The sequence below is a fragment of the Thamnophis sirtalis genome, unplaced genomic scaffold (assembly GCF_051295495.1).
Source record: "Thamnophis sirtalis isolate CommonGarterSnake01/CBP01778 unplaced genomic scaffold, rThaSir2_p1.2 scaffold_14, whole genome shotgun sequence".
Taxonomy (NCBI): Eukaryota; Metazoa; Chordata; class Lepidosauria; order Squamata; family Natricidae; genus Thamnophis; species Thamnophis sirtalis.
The window spans coordinates 12,604,724-12,629,492 of NW_028261394.1; the positions used below are offsets into that span (position 1 = coordinate 12,604,724).

The following is a 24,769-nucleotide window of genomic DNA, read 5'->3' on the forward strand; positions in this document are numbered from 1 at the left end:
GGAAAGAGAGAAGGAAGGGAGAAATGAGGAGGGAGGGAGAGAGGGAGGGTGGGGAGGAAAGAAGGATATGGGAATGAGAGAAGGAAGGAGGGAGGGAGGAAGGAGAGGAGGGAGGGAGAGAGGGAGGGTGGGGAGGAAGGAAGGAGATGGGAAAGGGAGAAGGAAGGAGTGAGTGGGAAGGAAGGAGATGGGAATGAGAGAAGGAAGGAGGGAGGGAGGAGGGGGGAGGGAGAGAGGGTGGGGAGGAAGGAAGGAGATGGGAACGAGAGAAGGAAGGAAGGGGGAGGAAGGTGGAAGGATGGAAGGAAGGAAGAAGAGGAGTAAGGGGGAAGGAAGGAGAGGGGAATGAGAGAAGGAAGGAGGAGGGAGGAAGGAGAGGGAGGGAGGGAGGTGAAAGATGGAGGAAAGGAAGGTTGTCTTGGGGCCCCTGTAGGTGATCAGGCTGCTTCAGTGCAAGACTGTTCAGTTGCAAACCCTTCTGAGTTGCACACCCGTCTCCCTGGAGTAAGCTGTGCCTAGAGCAATGGACTTTGCACACTCTTGAGAACTTTCATCCTCGTGAGCTGTTCCAAAGTCCTGAAACGTCTTTGAAGAAAATCAAGTAAATATTAACTCACCACCAATAAGGCATGCATGGCTGGCCAGTTAACCCCAAACCTCCCCTCCTTTTGCTGCATTCATCTAGATCCATCCTGTCCAACTGGCAGCAACCTGCTTCTTCCCTGTTGACAGCCCCCCCCCCCCTCACAGGAAGACTGCTCTTATAAGTGGAGGCTCTCATTTAGCTGCCGTAACTCACAGCTATGAATGGTAATATGAATGGATTGAATATTAATTACAATGCAGGAGGTGCCACTCGCTAATTATGGTCAATGCTGGGTGCACCTCTCTCAAAAACCCAATATATTTAGTGAAGAGCTGATGGATAAGTGAAAAGTTCAATAAATTTCTTATGTCCTAAAATTTTTGAGGCACACAATCCAGAGATTATGGACTCTGTCTCCCCAATTAAATCCTTTGCAGCTGACCACGTGTAATCCATAAACTCTTCCTTCCATCCATCCATCAATCCATCCATCCATCCGGCTGTGCGTGTATGTGTGTATATTCCAGCGTAACTCTGGAACGCCTCAAGCAATTTTAACCAAACTTGGTATACTGATGACTTACTCTCCAGAGAAAAATATTGTGGGGGTAAGATACCCCTAACACCCTTCGAGGTGTTTGTTCTGTTAAGATGCAGCCTGTTGTGCCATAAAATGGCTTCTACTGTACTGCTGTAAAATGGATTCTACTGTACTGAAGCGCAGTGGAGTTGCCATGGTAACGGCTTCACAGTACTCCACAAGGGGGCTCCCTCTGGTAAGGGCGAAAATCCAACATTAGAAATTACATTTGGTCCTGACATTTCCCCCCTATAAATAAATTCCCCGGCAAGGCCGGGTTATCAGCTAGTGATTCATAAATCAGCCCCTTTTCAAAACGCTGCAAGAGCCCTTGTTAGCAATAGCACTTAGACTTATTTGCCACTTTACAGTGCTTTCCAGCCCTCTCTAAGTGGCTTACAAGCAGTTGTTGCCCCAACAACCTGGGTCTGATTTTACCCACCTCGGAAGGATGGAAGTCTGAGTCAACCTTGAGCCTGGTGAGATTCGAACTGACAAATTGCAGGCAGCCTGCAATCGGCAGAAGTAGCTTGCAGTGCTACACTCTAACCACTGCGCCACCGCAGCTCTGTCTTGTTCCTCTTCAAAAGAGTATTATTTCCCGCAGAGGGTTATAAATAAATCCAACCTTCCCTTAGCAACTTCCATCCACTCAACTCGGATATTTCCTCTGCTGTTTGTTTGTTTTTGTTTTCCAGCTCTTGGTCCGGACATTTCCAGAGATTAAAGACAGACGATTGTACGGTTCTATTTGACACATTGGTGTTTGGATTGTTGCTGAATATATTCCCATTTTCTGTTCTTGCAAGGTTTCTGGATGGTTTACTGAGATCAGATACTTTGGACAGCCACAAGAGAGCAGCATTGCCAACTTAGAAAATTTAGATTTTATTTTTAACTCTTCAACCACCATTTCTTTCTTTCCCCCTAAAAGTAAAGGTAAAGGTTCCCCTCGCACGTATGTGCTAGTCCTTCCCGACTCTAGGGGGCAGTGCTCATCTCCATTTCAAAGCCGAAGAGCCAGCGCTGTCCGAAGACATCTCCGTGGTCATATGGCCGGCATAACTCAACGCCAAAGGCGCACAGAACACTGTTCCCTTCCCACCAAAGATGGTTTTTTTTTTCTACTTGCATTTTACGTGCTTTCGAACTGCTAGGTTGGCAGAAGCTGGGACAAGTAACGGGAGCTCACTCCATTATGCGGCGCTAGAGATTCAAATCTGCCAATTACCTCCCTGCGACCAATTAGATCTCATAGATTGGGCCTCCTCCGAATTCCATCGGCCAGCCAGTCCCGGCTGGCAACTACAAGGAGGAGGGCCTTTTCAGTGGTTGCTCCGACCCTTTGGAACGAGCTCCCCGTGGAGATTCATACTCTCACCACTGTCCAGGCCTTCCGCATAGCCCTTAAGACCTGGCTAGCCCGACAGGCCTGGGGACAAAGATAGCCGCCCCTCCTGAATGATGAATGAATGTTGCTCATTATTTTTACTTATATGTGTCTATGTTATTGTTTGTATTCCCCCTCCTGATTTTATGTGAGCCGCCCTGAGTCCCCTCAATAGCAGTAGACTTATATACCGCTTCATAGGCCTTTCAGGCCTCTCTAAGCGGTTTACAGAGAGTCAGCATATTGCCCCCAACAATCTGGGTCCTCATTTTACCCACCTCGGAAGGATGGAAGGCTGAGTCAACCCTGAGCCAGTGAGATTTGAACCGCTGAACTGCTGATCTAGCAGTAGCCTGCAGTGCTGCATTTAACCACTGCGCCACCTTGGCCCTCAGGGAAAAGGGCGGCCTATAAATGTTAATAAAATTCTAAAAAATTCTAAATTCTAAATTCTAAACTGCCGAACTGCTGACCTTTCCGATCGACAAGCTCAGCGTCTTAGCCACTGAGCCACCTATTTCCCTGGCTCAGCTGATAAAGGAGGAGAACCTTGTGGCTTAGTGGTTAACACATCTGCCTAATACGTAATATGTGTCCCTCCTTTTCCCCTAGTTACTACCCATTAGACTGTGTTATTTTTTACTTATCCCGCGACCCCACCGTGGAACCTGTTGAAGTCAGTGAAGGTCTTGCAAGCTGACTATATCCAGCAATTATAAACTCTTGCCTGTTTCCAGTCAGGATTTAGGAAAGAAGCTATAATTCAGTGAAGGAATGTCTGCTATGCTTAGGTTTTAATCCCTGTCAATTCCAGATGATACACACAAGGGCAGGGAGCAACCCATTTTGTCCTGGGGATCTCATCAGATATGCCAAAGGCTTGTCTCAAAACACAAAGTGCAAAAAAGCCTGTTTTCTACCCATTTTCATAATATTGTGTTCTCATTAATGAAACTCCACACTGCAGTGTTGATTATCTTCTGCTTAATCCTTAAATTTTCTCAATAATCAACTCCCAAGTTACTTTACACAACACATGTGGCTAATTTAGAGCAGTATTTCCCAACCTTGGCAATCTGAAGATGTCTGGACTTCAACTCCCAGAATTCCCCAGCCAGCATTCGCTGGCTGGGGAATTCTGGGAGTTGAAGTCCGGACATCTTCAAGTTGCTAAGGTTGGGAAACACTGATTTAGAGATTCAAAAACATTGGATCACATTTCTATGGGTATTTTTCTTTCCCCGTTTAACCCATAACTACAGCCAAGGATCGATTTATCGATTATTGATTTATCATTCAAATTTACGTAACTACCATCTCATCTATACAATATATCACAGAAGTGAGTACATCCCTTCACATTTTGTAAATATTTTAAGTATTTGTTTTGCCAGCATTTTAGACATTAATGGCTGTTTATTTTGAGGGGACAGCACATTTTCACTGTTATGCAAGCTGTATACTCACTACTTTACATTGTAGCCAAGTGTCATTTCTGCAGTGTTGACACATGAAAAGATATACATAAGTGTTGTGGCCCAGCAGGAGCCGTTGGAGCTGCCACCAGACTCCGACAGCGAGGGGCCCTATGAGTCAGCTCTGGAGGACCCTGGACAGGGTTCCGACTCCGAGCAGAGCGCAGAGAGACTGGTTGACCACCAGGTGGCGCCTGAGCCTTGGACCAGTGGGGAGGAGACAAGGGAGAGTGATCCAGAAACCAGCAGTGAGTTGTTCCTGGATACACTCCATCGAAGAGCTAGCGCTGGCGTCAAGAACAATTACATAATTACAGGAGGTAATTACGCTCAGCTGATGGTCATTAGGTTCCTCTCCAGACTATAAAAAAGACTGCTTGTGCCATGCCCTTCTTGCAGAAGTCAACGGTTTGACTAAAGAGAAACTAACTTGGCAGGCTGGATTGCTGCCAAGGTTTGTCTGAATTGCTGCCAAGGTTTGTCGGACTTGCTGCCAAGGTCCTTATCTGTTTGTTTACTTGGCTTTCAGCCACCGAGATTCTGGTCTTGTTATTAAAGGACATTCCATTTAAGCTTGTCTCGGCTTTCGTTACTGGACGGAGGAGGGGGTCAGAACACGCAAGTATTTACAAAATATATGACTCTGGGTGTCTTACAAACAATTCAAACAAATATACACATCCCCTTTGATTGTTGCCTGCATAAGAGGGTGAGAGACAGATCCCTTGATCTATATACCAAACAAATGACCCACTGGGACCCCCCATATCAAAACAACTTCACATTATGTGCGGTCAGAATCTGAAAACAACTTTTAACACAGCACACTCCTTGAGCAAAATGCTTCAGTTGAGTGAGATCAGCCTATGCGGAACTGATTGGGGTAGATTGTAGGGGTGACACCGAAATATAATTGTATCATATTTTATCTATTTTTTATGCTTTTTTGATGAAGTTTTTGGTGTTAGGTGTCCATTTTAGGTCTTGAGATATGATAGAACCTAGAAATTTGGGGGTCCCTACTGTTGATACTGTGTTGTCTAGTAGAAATCCTCCCGTAATACCACCTCTTAATATCCTAAACAATTAATGATAGTCATTAATTGTTTAGGATACCTAAACAATTACCTTGTGATTCTTGACAAATGTATCTTGTCTTTTATGTACACTGAGAGTTTATGCACCAAAGATAAATTTCTTGTGTGTCCAATCAAACTTGGCCAATACAGAATTCTATCTATCTTCTATCTAGCTATATCTTAAATTGTTGTATTTATATTCCAAGTTCCGAGGTTGGTAAAAGAGGGGCAATATGCTGACTCTGTAAACCACTTAGAGAGGGCTGTAAAGCACTGTGAAGTGGTATATAAGTCTAAGTGCTATTGCTATTCCCCCTTCCTTCCTTCCTTCCTTCCTTCCTTCCTTCCTTCCTTCCTTCCTTCCTTCCTTCCTTCCTTCCTTCCTCCCTCTCTTAATTCCCTTTCTCATTCTCCTTCCTTGTAGCACAGTGGTTAGAATGCAATATTTCTGCCAACTGTCAGCAGTTCAATCACGACTGGCTCAAGATTGACTCAGCCTTCCATCCTTTCGAGGTGAGTAAAATGAGGACCCAGATTGTTGAGGGCAAAAGGCTGACTCCATAAACCCCTTAGAGAGGGCTGTAAAAGCACTGTGAAGTGGTATATAAGGCTAAGTGCTAAGTGCTCTTGCTACAGAAATCCTTGAGAAGCTATCAGAGATAAAGGCCCTTCTTAAGCATCATCTGCGTCCTCTCACATTCTCCAAAGTAGCACATTGAGATGCCCGTAAGCCACCACCAAAGTGACCCAATGCCATTGGGTGGTTGTGCCCTCGCTCACCTCGTATGTGACGAAGTCATCAAATTCATCAGCGCATGCAGGAGGCGGATCATCAGGAGTGTATCCCATGGGGCACAGCTGGCTGTCTGAATCTGTGGGAGAAAGAGGACAGGGTAAACTTGTCTGCAAGGAGAGTCAGGTCACCAAAAACATTCTTGGATTAAAACTCAGGGCTCCAATAAACGAAAGCCAGATTAGTGTAATGCTTAAGGCATGAGGCTAGAAACCGGGAGGCTGTGAGTTCGAGTCCTGCCTTCCTTAGGCGCAAAGCCAGCTGGGTGACCTGGTGTCAGTCCCTCTCTCTTAGCCCTAGGAAAGAGGCAATAGTAAACCACTTCTGAAAAACCTTGCCAAGATAACTGCGTTAAAATCTCCTACTGCACATATATTTTCAGAGTCCAATTCGATTATTTTCTTATGGAGTTCTGCATAAAAATCCTCTTGATTGTTATTTGGTGCATATATTGCTACTAAAAATATCTGTTTATTATACATTATTATCCTCCCTTCCTCATCTGCAAAAAATTGCTTAATGTTTACTGTCTCTTTTATATAAAGAGCTATTCCCCTCTTGCTTTGTTGTGATAAGGAAGTATAAGGTAAGGGTAAAGCTTCTCCTTAAACATATGTGTTAGCCGTTCCCGACTCTAGGGGGCGGTGCTCATCTCCGTTTCAAAGCCGAAGAGCCAGCTGTGTCTAAAGACATCTCTGTGATCATGTGGCCGGCATGACTAAACGCCCAAAGGTGCACGGAACTCTGTTCCCTTCCCACCAAAGGTGGTTCCTATTTTTCTACTTGCATTTTTACGTGCTTTCGAACTGCTTGTTTGGCAGAAGCTGGGACAAGTCACGGGAGCTCACTCCATTACGCGGCGCTAGGGAATCGAACCGCCGAACTGCCGACCTTTCTGATCAACAAGCTCAGCGTCTTAGCCACTGAGCCACCGCATCCCGAGGAAGCATATAGCTTCCCAACTTTAGGGTATTCCAGTATTTTATTGAGTTGCCACTGCAGAATACAAGCTCAAATTCAAAAGCCCAGAGTGGGTATAAAACCCAGGGATTCTCAGCATCTCCTCCCTCTTTTTCTTCACCCAATATCTTCCAGGCATGGGATCCCGTCCACCATTAAAACCATCTTTTTCAAACAGCTGCCATGCTTCCAGTGTCTTTCTCCCTGCTTGGAACTGAACTCAGAAGGAGATGTCTTCCAACACATGGATGCTTTGCTTCAAATGAGGCAGGGCTGGGGCCTCTCCGGAGTCTGCCAAACCATAATTTGCAAAGTTTCCTTTCCAAAGTTGGCAAGCCTCATTTGAAAATTGTAGGCGAGGAACATTGAAAAAGACCAGTCACGGGTTCATTCAGATGTGAGGTTTCTCACAGAAGGACATCTCCTGAAATCTTCAGGTTTTTCTCTACAGATAGTCCTCGGCGTTTCAACCATAAGGGAGGGCTGTGTGCCGAAGAACTGATGCTTTCAAATTGTGGTGATGGGGAAGATTCTTAAGAATGCCTTGGACTCAGTCAGTCAATCCCAAAGGTGCTTTTTTCAGGAGGCAACTGGACTTTCTTGTTTTTTCTTTGAAGATGTTTCGCTTCTCATCCCAGAAGCTTCTTCAGCTCTGACAGGATAGTGAGGAATGGAAGGATTTATATTCTTTGCAGGCAGCTGGTCATTTGCATCCTTTTAGAGGGTCATTGAGGCCACTTGGTGGTTTGTCTGTGTCCTGGGGGGGGGGGTGTCACCTGAGTTGTGCTCCTGGTTTCTGTCATCTGCAATTTTTCCTCTGGAAATCCATTCTTACTCCCACACCATTCAAAGAGTGTTCATCCCTCTATTATTCGATTCTATTATTACTCTATTTGACCCTCTAAAAGTGAGGGTACAGTAGAATGTAGAATGTCTAACTCCTTAGCATCAGAGCATGTTAATATAAGGCAATTGGCAGTTGGAACAGAGTTCTTTTCAGGTGGGGAGGGGGAGTAGAACTCCTTATCATCAGAGCGTGTTAATTACTGTATAAGAAATACTAATGACCTGATGGTCATTTTGAAAAATCCTTTATTAGCGAGCACGTAGAAGCCAAGAGGAACATACGTGCCAAATTTCAAGTTTTTAGGTTTACGGTTCTGGAGATTTCGTGATGAGTGAGTCGCTTGTGTGCCGTTGAGTTATGGTCCTTCTTAGCAGTCACAAAGGTAGACTTTTTTCCCCACATGAGGACCTGTCCCTAATTACCGGTAGGTCTTCTAACGGTGGAAAGAAAAACAGAATTGCTTAAAAAACTAGGGATTGGCATGTCATAAATAGCGATTTATAACTCTATCCAGCTTTTCCAGCTAATCTAGTGATAGTAATACTGTTCTCATCTGATCGTAGCCACTTATTTAGTCTGGGCCATTGTGGATGACAGCAGATGCAAAGCCTAATGAGATATTCCAGACAAAAACGTCTCCGCTTCCAGCAACTGACTTGAGATTAATCTCCCAGGAGGACCTGACTAGAAGCATCGGAGACGCATACTAATCACCGAATGTTGGATTCCCGCTTCATGGGAATAACAGAAGAAGTAGTTTCTCCCCAAAACGGACGGGGAAAATATGAAAGAAGAACAGGACACTTTTCACCCTCTACTACAGCTAGTCCTTGACTTACAACAGTTCATTAGTGATCTGTTCTGACCCCCCTCCATACGGTGAGTCACGCCGACACAAGATTACTGTTAGACAATTTATTCACAGTAAATTAACACACCGACAAGACTTTGGCAGCAACCCAGACTTCCACAGATAAGAAATACACACAAGAGCTTCTCCAGCTTTAGTATAACGGTTGTCTCCTGCAAAAAGCCTCCTCCCAAAGTCTCTTCTTTTATACTCTCTTGGGAGGAGCCTAATCACAACCACCTGGCCCCAATTATCTTCTTTATCTCCGTAGTTGCTGTTGGCGCTTATCTGCCCGTCTTTGCCTAGCGTCCGGGACTACCTCCCTTAGCTCTTCCCCACTGCTCCAGGGCCTGATGTCAGGGCCAAACTCCCTTTGGCTTTCACCACTGCTCTATGCCTCAGGCGCCTCCTGGTGGCCAACCAGGCTCTCTGGTCCCTGCTCGGAGTCTGAACCCTGTCAAGGGTCCTCCACATCTTCCAGAGCCGACTCATAGGGCCCCTTGCTGTCGGAGTCTGTTTGCAGCTTCAACGGCTCCTGCTGGGCCACAACAGTGACCCTTCAAAGTTATAACAGTACAGAAAAAAGTGACTTATGGCTGTTTTTCACACGACCCATTGCAGCATCCCCATGGTCTTGGACAGAAATAATGAATGTGCATATTTAAACCGCCATCATCATTCCTTAAAATTACAGTTATATACTCCCAATATGAGCTATTTTTCCTTAATTGTAGCCCAGCAAGAGTCAAACAAATGTTTGTTTGTTGGATAGATTTGGTGTGCCAGCTCTGACCCCACGCGAATTACGGTTCAACTATGATCCTGTTTCTCCCATCCTCCCAGAGTGTGTCGAACCCAGCCTATGGGAAACCATAGCCGGTCACAAGCCCGGATAAATGGGGAGTGTTGGTTCCCGTGGCGACGGAACCGTGAAACAAGCTGAGAACCCAATGGCAGGACAACACACGGATAAACAACTCTGTAATCCGTGACGTTCTGCCTTTGGCCTTCACAATGCGACGGTCACTGCCTTGTGGACGTTGACGTTTACGAAGATTAAGTCCAAGTAAGTAAGTCCAGAGTGTGTCATTAATCACGTTGTCCAACGAGGTACTTTCGCGAAACACCCCGGCTCCGGTAATCTGAGATCCAACCTTGAGAAATGGTATGCGTGGAATGCGTTTCTGAACATGGCTGCTGAGCTGCTCCATCAGTTCCCCCCCCCTTCCTGCCCATGGCAACTTGACAGCAGACCAGGAATGCTTTCTGAGTTGACACCCAAATGAGGATCTGGGAGAAACAGGAAGTGCCTCTTCCAAGTTATGGACCTGTTTTCTGATCCACCTATACAAAAAGAAAAAAGAAAGAAAGAAACCGACCTCCGTTTCTGATTGCAGAAATCCCTCGACAGAAGTCTTCAAAGCTGATCACGCCAAGCCCAATGGGATCCAAGAACTTGATCAAATCCTTCACCTGCAAACAGAGACACAAGTCAGGCTTCACCGGGCAACAGGTAAAAACTTTTAATTCCAGCTTCAGCCTCACCTGACGCCCTTCAGTTTTTTTTCCCTAAAGAAGTCCCAACAATTGGCATAAAACCTGCTCCGAGTTCATAGATATTGTAAGAAGTTAAAACCCACAGGCCTCTCACCTGAGAGACCGCCTCCTGCCATTTACCTCCCAGAGACCCATAAGATCTCACAGACTAGGCCTCCTCTGGATTCCATCTGCCGGCCAATGTCGGCTGGCGACTCCCTGGGGGAGGGCCTTCTCTGTAGCTGCTCCGGCCCTATGGAACGATCTCCCCGTAGAGATCCGGACCCTTATTACTCTTCCGGCCTTCCGCAAAGCGATTAAGACCTGGCTGTTCCGGCAGGCCTGGGGCTGTTGATTTATCCAGCCCCATTCTAAGCTATATGAATGTTGTGGAATTTTAATGTCTGTTCTTTTTAATTTTTATATGTTCCCCCTTCCTGCCTTTATCTGTAAGCCACCCTGAGTCTCTCGAGAGTGGGCGGCATACAAATCCTAATAAACTGCAAACTCCCCTTCTAGAAGAGTACAAGCTAGAAAGGTCGTAAAATGGGTCAAAATTCAGTTCAATGTATCGCTTAGCAACAGAAAACTTGGGATCAATTGTAGGATCAATGTACAAGGACTTTACCATCAGAGCAGTGTTCTTTTAAAAACATTTCTTCTATTTTTAAACAAGCAAGTACAAACAAACATAAAACATAAAAACATCTTCCTTACTAGGTATATGTACGGACTTTACAGTGGTAGAGACTAACTTGATTCTGCACCTAACAACGGCAGCAAGACTGTTGGTGGCGCAATACTGGAAGAAGGAAGATTTGCCTACAATCCAAGAATGGACATTGAAAGTCACAAACTTAGCCGAGATGGCTAAAATATCGGCATATCTTAAAGATCACTCAAATGAGAGATATAAACGAGACTGGAAAAAATGGATTGACTATATACAAAATAAATATGGGACTAAGAAATTCCAGTTAGCCTATGCTTAAGATCAGAAATGATTTAAATTGTTTAAAGTTAGTTCAGCAAGAAGAAGCTAAGGTCAATGTAGAATGTCATTAATTTCTTTATTTCTTTTTTCTCAATAGATTTTAGACTGTGTTTGTTAAAAATTCATACCGTGTACGGGTTCTGGGAAGTCGGGGGGGGGGAGGAGGAGGGGGGTAGGGGGGTGGAGGGAGGGAGGGGCATACAAAAAAAATTGTACTTCGATGTTTTAATGATTGAGGAATGATGAAATATTTGTGTGTTTTAAAAGAAATAAAACCTTTGAAACAGAAGAAGATAAACAATTTAAAAAAAAAAACCATCTTCCAATTCCGTACAGCGTGCCGATTGGTTACAAAACTTTTTTGTACATTCTCACCATAGTCCTCACTTACACATTATATCGAATCTCCTATTGTCAATCTGATATATATGTATACAATCATTATCATTATTATACATTTATTTGACTATAATTGCCATTACTTCATTTTACGTGAGATATTCTACATTCCACATCTTTATAAAATTCTTTGTCTAACCATTGATAAGGTAAGTCCCATGTTTTATCAAGTTGTTTATCTTTGATTACCAAATGTTTATGACACAGTGTTCTTATACTCGGCTAAACCCTCCTTCAGTTCTGTGAATCTCAGCTATAAGTTTTTTTTTTTTAAACCCCGATTCGTGGCTTAGCTGGTGACACAAACCCAAATCAAGTCCAACTTCATCTAAAAACCAGATGATTAAAAGGAAGGCAGATTAATCAGCAGCCGTGTGAGATTACAAAGATGCCCATAGATGGGATCTCACTTCAGCCTTGAATCAAACGGTGGATTATGCCTTCCTTAGTAATTGGGGGATCATCTTGGCCAATTATTGTACGGATTACTGTAGCTAACAGCTGCAAAGCTTTGAAACCTATTAAATAAACAGTGAGAAATTATCAGACGATGTAACCCAAAAAGTCCGCTCTCCCCGCCCCCCGCTGCTTTTTAAGCATGCAAGCATTTTCGTTATAATGTCCTTAAAAAAAATATTTTGATTGCCGAGGCTTTACTGGAAGAATAGGCAATTTGTCAGGATTCCCCAATTATAGAGACTTTGTAGTAAAAAAAAAACCTTGAGTCTGCAGCTGTAGATAATAACACTTTTATAATGCTGCAGCAATTAGCGGGAAATATGGAGAGAAGATGGGGGGTGGAAATCACAGGTTAGCAAAGATTAGGAGACTGGGAAGAGAGATATAATTAGGCTTTTTCTTGAAGAAGAAAAAATATTCCAATTCTGCATGATGGGGCAAAATAGAACGGAGAGCTTCCGATAGAAGCCAAACAAATAAATGGGAAAGATGCCATGTTTTAACTCAGGCTGCTACACCCATGTGAAGATTGGCTCCCCCATGTGCACTGAACAATGCAACAAATGTGACCCAACACACATTTATTGCAATGTTTTCCATTGTGATATGTGTCTTTGAAGGATCAGCCACCCAGAGTAGTTGCTGAGATGGGTGGCTACAGAAATCAACCAATCAATAAACAAACAAATAAATAAAGATAGAATAGGATAGGATAGGATAGGATAGGATAGGATAGGATAGGATAGGATAGGATAGGATAGGATAGGATAGGATAGGATAGGATAGGATAATCAGGTATGGACTGGAGTGGATGGAATAGAATAGGAGAATCAGGTATGGACTGGAATAGAATAGAATAGAATAGAATAGAATAGAATAGAATAGAATAGAAGACTCAGGTCTAGACTTGACTGGATGGAATAGAATGGACTGGACTGGAACGGATTGGAATAGAATGGAATGGACTGGAATAGAATGGAATGGACTAGAATGCAATGGAATGGAGTAGGTAAGACAGAAGAACAGCTGGAGCCTGTTCCCAGTGTGCACATGCACAGAGTTGCCAGACGAAGGGAAGAGCTAAAGAACAGGGGTCGACTTGGGAGTAAGGCCCCAGGTGGACGATGAATGGCCCCTCCCAGAAGAAATAAAAGAAGAGCGAAAGGGGAGTGGAGTTTCCAGGAGACCATTAGTTCGCTTCATTGGTTGGTGACTCTCTGAGACTCCTTGCCACGTTTTGCAGATATCGGCCTGGTAGCTCTCCAAGCCAGAGAAGGTCTGTGACTGTAAATCCTCCCTCGAAAGACTTTGCTGGATGTGAATGAACAGAATTCTCAGTAAATTAATCAAAGGTGTTTTTCTCGGGACCAGGAATTTGCTTTAGGCTCTTGGGAAGCCTGGGTCAGAAGTGTCTTGGGTCTTGCAGATGCTCAAGGCACCCAATTTGAGACCTCTTAACATTCTTGACTCTCTTCTCCAAACAGAACCTGATCTTGTCCCTTCTTTTGGGGGGGTGGGGGGGCAAGTGTAATCTTCAACATCTAATGCAAAGCCTGGCAAAGCCATCAAGGGGTCGGAGGTGGTTGGCCCTTGTTCCTTTTGCAAGCATTATTTGGCTCCGTGGTGACGGAACAAAGTCATCCCAAGTGAGAAGGTGACTAATTTCAACCGTCACAAATGCTGTTTGGCTTAGCACTTTTTTTCCCCATCATGTTTTAACTTATGCAGGCCAAAAGCATCACAGGAAATGCAGGGTGACCACGCAACTCATTGTACTGATGCACCAGGTGGGGGGAAAAATGAGGTATGGATCTTATGATTCTTCTGTGGAAAGTTTTGCTTGCAAAAAGCAAAATACGAATGCACCTCTTCCAAAATTGGTTCAATTCAGGAAATTGGTGGTTGAGAGATGACGCATCTCTCAAATAACAACACACCCCAAATATTCATGCCTCTCTTTTTGTCTTTTTCTCTCTTTCATCTGTTTCTATCTCCATCTATATCCCTTCTAACTCCATCCATCCACCCATCCATTCATCTACCTATCTTCTCTATTTATCACCTGTCTTTGTTTCCCTGCCTCGCTTAGCAACATAAATTTGGGGCTCACATTATGGTCGTAAAAGGAATGCAGTGGCCCAGTGGCTAAGATTGAGCCGAGGTGGCGCAGTGGTTAAATGCAGCACTGCAGGCTACTTCAGCTGACTTCAGTTCTGCAGTTCGGCTGTTCAAATCTCACCGGCTCAGGGTTGACTCAGCCTTCCATCCTTCCGAGGTGGGTAAAATGAGGACCCGGATTGTTGTTGGGGGCAATATGCTGACTCTGTACACCGCTTAGAGAGGGCTGAAAGCCCTATGAAGCGGTATATAAGTCTAACTGCTATTGCTATTGCTATAAGATTGTCGATCAGAAAGCTCGGCAGTTGGGCGGTTCGAAATCCCTAGTGCCGCGTAACGGAGTGAGCTCCCGTGACTTATCCCAGCTTCTGCCAACCTAGCAGTTCAAAAGCGTGTAAAAATGCAAGTAGAAAAATAGGTACCACTTTGGTGGGAAGGTAACAGCGTTACCTGGACCTTCGGCGGTTAGTCATGCTGGCCACATGACCACGGAGACGTCTTCGGACAGTGCTGGCTCTTTGGCTTTGAAACGGAGATGAGCACCGACCCCTAGAGTCGGGAACGACTAGCACATATGTGCGAAGGGAACCTTTACCTTGATCTTTATGATCGTTAAGTGAAGGACTACCTTTATTTCTTGCATTTTCAATGCTCAGGGGCAGAGGTGGGCTGCTACAGGTTCACTCAAATTCGGCGGAACCCATAGCTAACATTATCCCACTCCTGGCTGGCCTCACCCACCCCACCCCTCCCAGGAGTCTCCACGTGGCTCGTTTTGGAGGTAAGTGCAGGTACCGCATGGATCCTCAGGAAGGGAAGGGAACTGGGCCACTTGGACGTTCCAGAAGTCCGGAAACGGGTCAGGGGAAGCAGTTTTTGCCTTCCCGGAGGCTCAAAGAAAGTCTCTGGAGCCTGGAGAAGGCAAAAAACAGCCCCCACCACCACCGTGGGGCAGGAAGCGGACTAGGCCACACCCATCATGGACACGCCCACCCAGCAAGGGGCAGCAAACCCAATTTTTTTTATTAAATTTTTTAATGAGTTTTACAATTATATACCTTCCACCTTCTCTCTCTCTCCCCCCATCCCACATCCCCTCCCACCCTCCCCCCCAACCTCCCAGAGCAAATAAACATTTAGCAACCATATACTAAAATAAACTAATTAACTTTAGCATCGTCCCTCGCTTTTACTTTAACTCCCCTTTTGTAAAGCTAACTTTAGATAAGTTGTAACATTCCTTGTTAGTTCATTCATAAGCTATCTGAAATTTCTTAGTCCCGCATTTATTCTGAATATAATCAATCCATCTTCTCCATTCCAGCTTGTATTTCTCATCTGAATAGTCCTTCAGATATGCTGATATTTTAGCCATCTCTGCTAAGTTTGTTACTTTTAGCATCCGTTCTGGAATTGTAGGCAATTCTTCCTTCTTCCAGTGCTGCGCCACCAACAATCTTGCTGCCGTTGTTAAATTCAAAATCAAATTAGTCTCTATAACTGTACAATCTGTAATTATACCTAACAAGAATAACTGAGGAGTAAAACACCATTGCTGCAATTTTTGAAGCCCATTCCTGCACCCACCCACCAATCCATCTACCTACCTATCTTCTCTATTTGTCATCTCTATCTCCGTTTCCCCGTCTCACTTAGCAACAGAAATGTGGTCGTAAAGATTACCTACATTTCTTGCATTTTCCATGCTCAACATGGGACAAACATATGTTTTATAGACATATGCTTCCACCCAGCAGATGTGTTGATACTAAGGGGGGGGGGACGACCTTTCCGTAATTAATGTTCACATTTATCAACCTTTGGGGCAGTCTGACATGGAAATAGCAAGGGAAAAGGTGGCAGATTCTGCTCAGGATGAGAGTTAAAATAATCTTGAGAAAGCGCTATTTTGGGGAAACAGAAGAAACGTGAGCAAAGCTGCAATCTTCCTCCCTCCTCCCCCTAAAAACGCAGGCGTGCATCGGATTCCTGGAAGCAAAACCAAACGCCACCCGTTCTAAATCAAGGCCTTGGCCATATGGGTTTGACTTGGCTGGCACCTGAGTCAAGCAGGATGGGGCGCCGGTCAAAGCCCAAGATTTGAGACCAGGAAAGGGAAGGGTTGAATTCAACCCAAGACATACAAAGCATCCTCAGAGGGCAGGCCAAAAGCAAAACTCCCGGGGAACTCCCTGCAGCGAGCGAGCTCCGTCTTCCATTCATAGAGAGGACTCTGCGTCTCTACGCTAATCCAAAGAAGCCAGATATGGATTTGCCTCTGCTGGGAACTGCAACCGAGAAGGGCTCTCCAAGGTCCCTGTTTTTGGGGAGACTGGCACAACATGATGAATGAGAAGAAGTCACGATGAGATGAGATGGTGGCTTCCTAGCCAAGTCCAGGTTCCTTTCTTGGGGGAATGGAACAGAAGTGGTTTCTCCATGCTTTCTCCTGGGACGTTTCCAACACACACACACACACGCACGCACGCACGCACGCACTTCCCAATCTGGCCTAGAGCCCTAGGAGAGCCTCCCTCGCCAAGTTCCATCCTATTTGGCTTTCCAAGATCAACCACAGTCCGCATAGCATTTCTAGCCGCAACATGGAAGTGATTTGCAATGGAGTTCTTCTGGAGTTGTTCTCCTCTTCTCAGTCTGTGCTAAGCGCTGGGACTCTTTGGTAGCTTCTTTCTTTCTTTCTTTCTTTCTTTCTTTCTTTCTTTCTTTCTTTCTTTCTTCTTTCTCTTTACCTCCCTTCCCTTTCTTTCCTTTCATCCTTTCTTTTGCCCTTTCTTTTTCTTCCTTTCTTCCTCTCTTCCTTCCGTCCTTCCCTTTCTTTCTTTCCTTTCATCATTTCCTTCCTTCCTTCCTTTCTCTTTCTTCCTCCCTCCCTCCCTCCCTTCCTTCTCATTCCTTCTTTCTCCCTTCCTCTCTTTCCTCCTCCATCCCTCCCTCTTGCCCTTTCTTCCCTTCCCTTTCCTTCCTCTTCCTCTTTCTTTCCTCCCTCCCTTTCTCTTTATTGTTTTCCTTCCTTCCTTCCTTCCTTCCCTTTCCTTCTTTCTCCCTTCCCCTCTTTCTTCCTCCCTCTCTCTTGCCCTTCCTTCCATTCCCTTTCCTTCCTTCCTCTTCCTCTTTCCTTCCTTCCTTCCTCCCTTCCTTTTTCTATTTTTTCCTTTCTTCCTTCTCTTTCCTTCTTTCTCCCTTCCTCTCTTTCTTCCTCCCTCTCTCCTACCCTTCCTTCCATTCCCTTGCCTTCCTTCCTCTTTCTCTTTCCTTCCTCCCTCCCTTTCTCTTTATCTTTTCCTTCCTTCCTTCCTTCCTTCCCTTTCCTTCTTTCTCCCTTCCTCTCTTTCTTTCTTCCTCCCTCCCTCTTGCCCTTCCTTCCATTCCCCTTCCTTCCTTCCTCTTTCTTTTTCCTTCCTTCCTCCCTCCCCTTCTCTTTATTTTTCCTTCCTTCCTTCCTTCCTTCCTTCCTTCCTTCCTTCCTTCCTTCCTTCCTTCCTTCCTTCCTTCTCTTTCCTACTTACTTACTTATAAAATGTATTGACTGCCCATCTTACCACAAGGTAATATATATCAAACAGGCCAACCCTGCCTAGCGTGCAAGGAGCAGATCCTCCTGGAGGAAACATCTACCTAGGTGGTTACCAAGAGTCAACGTTGACTAGACAATGCATGGCCAATGCATCAAGGCAAAGAGCCAGCTCCCTTGAGAAGCCCGTAAGGGGGTTTCTCTCTTGGAAAAGGTGGAAGGGAAGAGGATGATCAGTTCCCAGGTGGGTGGCCTGGATTACATTGCCCATGGAGACACCGTTGGAAGTCCTGATAAGAGACCAGGTTGGGGAGAAATCATCTGGAGGAAGTCTATCTACCTAAGATAAGACCATCTTTATTGTCACTTTTTTCTGAACACACACTGGCACATTAAAAAATGAAATTCTGATGCTCGCACTCAAACTAAAATACACACACACACACACACACATTTCCCCGAAAATAAGACAGGGTCTTATGTTCTTTTGACTCCCGAAATAAGCACTTGGCCTTATTTTCAGGGAGGTCTTATTATTTTTAGGGTTCAGGAGGCGGTGAGCGTTGTCATCTCCTGGCTGCTGCTGTGTTGCAATCTTTTCAGGGAGGGCTTATTTTCGGGGAGGGCTTATTTTAGCGCATGCACTCCAAAGCCCGATTGGGCTTATTATCCAGGGAGGTCTTATTTGGGGGGGAAATGGGGTATGTATATGTTTATATACCTATGTTTATATGTGTGCATGTATATGTTATGTACACACATATATATCTCACAGACCATTAGAATACATAGTGGAAAAAAGAGTCTTGAGATTTCACAAGGTTGATGCTGCATGGAACAAGAGTGTGATTGAATCTGTTCTGCCTCGGATACCATGAAGTCCCCATCCCAGGAGTTAATAAGGAAAATAGGTCATGGAGAAGTTGTGTAGCATCCCTGAGAATCAGTGGTGAGATTCAAATAATTTAACAACCGGTTCTCTGCCCTAATGACCAGCTGGGTAGGTGTGGCTCAGTGGTCATGTGACTGGGTAGGCGTGGTCAACTCAACATCACTCAGGTTGATGGGTGCTTTGCCTTAGCTGTTACAATGGAATAAGGGTTAACCGGAGAGGCAGTTTCTGTAAGCAGGGCAATCAAAATTAGGCTAGAAACAACACCAGAATGTTTCCTTCCTTCCTATCTTCCTTACAGGATTAGCCCTGTAAAGTGGAGAAAAACAAAAGGAGATTTCTTCCAACAACCGGTTCTCCGAACTGCTTAGAAAGTTAACAACCGGTTCTCCCGAATAGGTGCGAACCGGCTGAATCCCACCACTGCTGAGAATATTCTGCACCCTGGTTAAGCATCGCTTACATGCCATGTCCTGGATAGAAGAAAGTGAACTAACTACCAATGGTCTTTTCTGCTGTCCTCACCACTCTCTGCAGCTATGTGTACGATCACATTTCACACATGACCCTTGCACCATCCCCATGTTCACGTGATTTACCTTTGGATCCTTAACAACTGGTTTATATTTATGACAGTTGCCGTACCCCGAGGTCACGCGATCCCCTTTTGGCAACCTTCTGGCAAGCACAAGTCCACGGGGAAGCCGGAATTCCCTGAACAACTGTGTCTCTAATTTAACAACCGCAGCAATTCGCTTAACAACGGTGGTGAGTCGTGAAATGAGGCAAAACTCACTTAACAAATGCCTCTCTCTTTAGCAACATAAATTCTGGGCTCAATTGTGGTCGTAAGTCAAGAATTGCCTGCATAACTTTTTGTGAAGCTTCTTCTTCGGTAACATGGTATTGCTAACTAGGGCATACAATACCTTTGCCAGACCAATTCTCGAATACAGCTCGTCTGTCTGGAATCCACACTGTATATCGGACATTAATACAATCGAGCGAGTCCAGAGGTATTTCAGGAAAAGAGTCCTCCACTCCTCTGCTCACAACAGAATCCTTTATGCCACCAGATTCGAAATTTTGGACTTGGACAACCTGGAACTACGCCGATTAAGGTCTGACCTAAGCGTAGTACACAAAATTGTCTGATACAACGTCCTACCTGTCAATGACTACTTCAGCTTCAACCGCAATAATACACGGGCAAACAATCGATACAAACTTAAGATAAACTGCTCCAAACTCGATTGCAGAAAATACGACTTCAGCAACAGAGTGGTCAATGCCTGGTCAATGCTCTACCTGACTCTGTTGTTACATCCTCAAACCCCCAGAGCTTCAACCTCAAACTGTCCAGCGTGGCCCTCACCCCATTCCTAAGAGGTCTGTACGGGGGCGCGCATAAGCGCACCAGCATGCCTACTATCCCTGTCCTGTTTTCCCCATTTATTCGTACCCATTTACTGTGTTCATGTTCATGTTTATACTTATACCTATTATCTTGTACATGTTTGACAAACTAAATAAATTAAAATCCACCCCTCTCGTAGAAAAATGAAATATCCTGGGAAATATTGAAAAGGCAGAATATTGTATTTCCCTGGATGCAGAAATGCAGAAACATGTTCTTAGGCAGGAAACAGACTCACTCTTAACAGCCCCCCACCTTTGTCAATATTCTACATAACAAAGGTAGGATTAGCCTTCTACCCATCTCACCACAGGGCACCTGGGGAAATTACATCAGCCAGCAAGGCAACCAAACTTGGACTCTAAGCACAGCCTACAGGGTTGCCCCTGCGTGGCCCCATGGGAGTCTGACAACAAATCAGAATACAAGATCAAGATCAAAGGCCAGAGAGGACATAAAACCAGGGACTTTCAGCACCTCGCTCTCTCTTTTCTTCTTCACCCAACATCTGGAAGCATGGGATCCTCCTTTTCTGTTCAGGAGTTCAAGCCATGCGATCCTGTCCACCTTTAAACCATCTTTCCAAGCAGCCTCCATGTCTCCCGTGTCTTTTTCCCCACTTGGAGCCGAACCCAGAAGGACATTTCTTCCAACAGATCACTGAACATACTGTTGACTACCTTTAATAGCAAATTTTTAAAGGAGATAAAAAAATAAATCGAAATAAATCGAAATAACGACGATGGTATTTGTATTCTAAAAGTAGAATCAAGGGGCTGCTGCATAAGGTAGGAAGTTAAAAACCCACCCCTCTCCTAGGAAAATGAAATATCCTGGGAAATATTGAAAAGGCAGAATATTACATTTCTCTGGATAGGAAATGCAGAAACGTGTTTTTAGGCAGGAAACAGACTCACTCTTCATAGCCCCCACCTTTGTCAATGGGCCATTAAAAGGCCTCAGCCAATCTATTCTATATAACAAAGAGCTCCCCCTTCAGCTTCAGGGTGATGGGATTAAGGCATGGTAGTATTAGCCCTTTACCCATCTCACCACAGGGCACCTGGGAAGAAGCAATGCCCAACCAAACTTGGACTCAAAGCACAGCCTACAGGGCTGCCCCTGCATGGCCCCATGGGAATCTGACGACCAATCAGAATACAAGCTCAAGATCAAAGGCCAGAGAGGGCATAAAACCAGGGAATTTCAACATCTCTGCCTCCTTTTCTCCTTCACCCAACATCTGGAAGCATGGGATCCCCCTTTTCTGTTCAGGAGCTCAAGCCATCCACCATGAAACCATCTTTCCAAGCAGCCTCCAATATTCCCAGGGTCTTTCCACCCCCACTTGGAGCTGAACCCAGAAGGACATTTCTTCCAGCAAAATAAAATTACTTCCCCTGCAAGGAAACAGTCTTTGCAATGTTTGTAAAAGGACTACAGAAAACAAAACCGCTTCCCCTCGTCTGTAAGCGTAACCACGCTCGCTTTATAGGCAGAAATACTGACTCCCAAGCGAAACCACATGAGCTAACCGAGACCGAGGTTTGATAACCATGCTCAGGTTGTCTGGAGAAATAATCCGTGCACTGAAGCTAATGTTTCAGGGGGTGGGGGAATTACAGAAAGCTTTCTGTTCTTCACACAGGGCCCTCCCTCGATCTTAAGCGGCACGCATACCAATTCCACCTTAGCTATGCAGACTTGGGGGGGGGGGGCGGGGAAGGAACAAGACAGGGGTTTTTAACGAAGCCTGAAACTTATAGAAGGAAAAAAAAAGGAAAGGGGCAGCTAACCAGGAAAAGAAAAACATTCTTGATTGCTTAACCGCAAAACCGCAACATCAAAAACAGGGAGCGCGGAATGAATGGGTGTTGCCTAACACAACATGCATTCATCTCGCCCAGCTTAAGAGCGTTGAACGGGGTTCAAGCTTGAATGAAGGTGCTCTTGTATTTTTACTAATTAAGGTAAAGGTAAAGGTTCCCCTCGCGCATATGTGCTAGTCGTTCCCAACTCTAGGGGGCAGTTCTCATCTCCGTTTCAAAGCTGAAGAGCCAGTGCTGTCCGAAGACGTCTCCGTGGTCATGTGGCCGGCATGACTCAACACCAAAGGTGGTTCCTATTTTGCTATTTGCATTTTTGTGTGTGTGGCTTGGTGGGCGGGGCAGGGGAAGGACACTGCAAAATCTCCATTCCCTCCCCATTCCAGGGGAAGGATACTGCAAAATCTCCATTCCCTCCCCACTCCAGGGGAAGGATACTGCAAAATCTCCATTCCCTCCCCACTCCAGCGGAAGGATACTGCAAAATCTCCATTCCCTCCCCACTCCAGGGGAAGGATACTGCAAAATCTCCATTCCCTCCCCACTCCAGGGGAAGAATACTGCAAAATCTCCATTCCCTCCCCACTCCAGGGGAAGGATACTGCAAAATCTCCATTCCCTCCCCACTCCAGGGGAAGGATACTGCAAAATCTCCATTCCCTCCCCACTCCAGGGGAAGGATACTGCAAAATCTCCATTCCCTCCTCATTCCAGGGGAAGGATACTGCAAAATCTCCATTCCCTCCCCACTCCAGGGGAAGGATACTGTAAAATCTCCATTCCCTCCCCACTCCAGGGGAAGGATACTGCAAAATCTCCATTCCCTCTCAACTCCAGGGGAAGGATACTACAAAATCCCCATTCCCTCCCCACTCTAGGGGAAGGATACTGCAAAATCTCCATTCCCTCCCCACTCCAGGGGAAGGATACTGCAAAATCTCCATTCCCACCCCACTCCAGGGGAAGGATACTGCAAAATCTCCATTCCCTCTCAACTCCAGGGGAAGGATACTGTAAAATCTCCATTCCCTCCCCAGTCCAGGGGAAGGATACTGTAAAATCTCCATTCTCTCCCCACTCCAGGGGAAGGATACTGTATAATCTCCATTCCCACCCCACTCCAGGGGAAGGATACTGCAAAATATCCATTCCCTCCCGATCAGCTGGGACTCGGGAGGCAGAGAATAGATGGGGCGGGGCCAGCCAGAGGTATATTTGCTGGTTCTCCAAACTACTCAAAACTTCTGCTACCGGTTCTCCAGAAGTGGTCAGAACCTGCTAAATGCCCCTTCTGATTCCGACATTGTGCACGGCGACACAAGTTGGCAAGAGGACTCCATGTGAGTCAAGAAGGGCCTCGCTGTTTTGCTTCCTCCTTTTAAACCCATGACTGATCCTTCCCACATTGCTAAACTCGGTAGCTTCTTAAATCTAAACTGTCCTCAGGGCCGAGGCAGAAATAGAAAAGCAATGAAAACAGATGGGATCATTTTGCTCTTTCGGGTTGAACAGTTCAATCGTTTTCAAGGCTTGGTGATCTGAAAGAGGTCACATCAGCAGGTCTGTAGGTCAGCTGTGGGGGGGTCAAGCCATTTCAGGTAGGCTAAATCAGGAAAGAAACACCCCACAAAATGCTGAAATTCCAGTTTATTAATACATTTATACAGGTAGTCTGTACAACAAGTTGCTCAGGAACCCTTTGAAGTTACAGTGACGCTGAAAACAGTGACTTAAGACCAGTCCTCCGACCTGCAACCATCACACAAAACCTAACCCTAGTACTGTTTAATGCAGTATTTCTCAACCTTGGCAACTTGAAGATGTCTGGACGTCAACTCCCAGAATTCCCCAGCCAGCATTCGCTGGGAGTTGACGTCCAGACATCTTCAAGTTGCCAAGGTTGAGAAACACTGGTTTAATGAAAAGAAGGACTAGGGGAGACATGCTAGCAGTCTTCAAATATCTCAGGGGCTACCACAAAGAAGAGGGAGTCAAACTATTCCCCAAAGCACCTGAGGGTAGGACAAGAAGCAATGGGTGGAAACTAATCAAGGAGAGAAGCAACTTAGAACTAAGGAGAAATTCCCTGACAGTGAGAGCAATTAACCAGTGGAACAACTTGCCTCCAGAAGTTGTGAATGCTCCAAGACTGGAAGTTTTTAAGAAGAGATTGGATAACCATTTGTCTCAAGTGGTGTAGAGTTTCCTGCCTAAGCAGGGGGTTGGACTAGAAGACCTCCAAGGTCCCTTCCAGCATCCTATCCTTTCCTTTTCTTTCCCTTCCCATCCCATCCCTATTCCTATTTCATTCTTAATATATAAACTATAGAAAACTTTGTATTTGGAGTGTACATCTTATAATATAGCATGGCATGGATGTAATTTATAAATATAGATACATTGAGCGTGCATGCTTAAAAAAAAGTTATGGACAAGCAACTGTAATGAGAAAAGTTTGGAGATCGTTACTTAGTCAATACCAATGTAGATCAAGAGAAAAATACATACTATCTTCCATACGTAGAGGTCCAATTATGTACTTTATTTTCCTTTTAATTACTAACTAAAGGTAATTTGAAGAGTGGTGAGCAAGGACATTTAATATTAAGTTTAACATAAGAGAAATCCTTGTTGGGTTTTTTTCCCCCCTCCTAAAGAACAATTCCCGTAGACAGAATTTGCACGAAATATCACATTAAATGCATGAATAGATTGGCTTGTTGGTTTCAATGCAGCGTAAATTAGGTATGACTAATTTGGAGGGCAAAGGAGTCTTTCCAACAACAACGAGCATTTTAAAACTCTCTAAAGATACGCCCTCAGTTTGCACTGAACGGAACGAACCTAATAATTTCCGTAGGTGCCACGATGAAAAGAATCAAAAGTGGAAAAGAAATTCAAATCTTGGGTTTCAAATGCTAAGAAGCCTCAAAACCTTAGTGTATCTGAAGCTAGAGGCCTCTGAAAAGAAAAGAAAGAAAGAGAAAGAAAGAAAAGGGGAAGGGGAGGAGGAAAGAAAAGGATAGGAAAGGACAG

At 45.0% G+C, this 24,769-nt stretch overlaps 1 protein-coding gene across 3 annotated transcripts in view; it reads right to left on the reverse strand.

The window, feature by feature from the left end:
• The window catches only part of RAB11FIP3 (RAB11 family interacting protein 3), an 86,363-nt gene that overhangs the window by 48,979 nt on the left and 12,615 nt on the right, over positions 1-24,769 (reverse strand). For all 3 annotated transcript variants that reach the window (XM_087729298.1, XM_087729299.1, XM_087729300.1), the window contains exons 2-3: positions 9,940-10,033; positions 5,891-5,982 (exon numbers count right to left, since the gene is read on the reverse strand). In XM_087729298.1, coding sequence (XP_087585424.1) covers positions 5,891-5,982; positions 9,940-10,033 — 186 coding nt within the window. The remainder of the gene's footprint in view (positions 1-5,890; positions 5,983-9,939; positions 10,034-24,769) is intronic.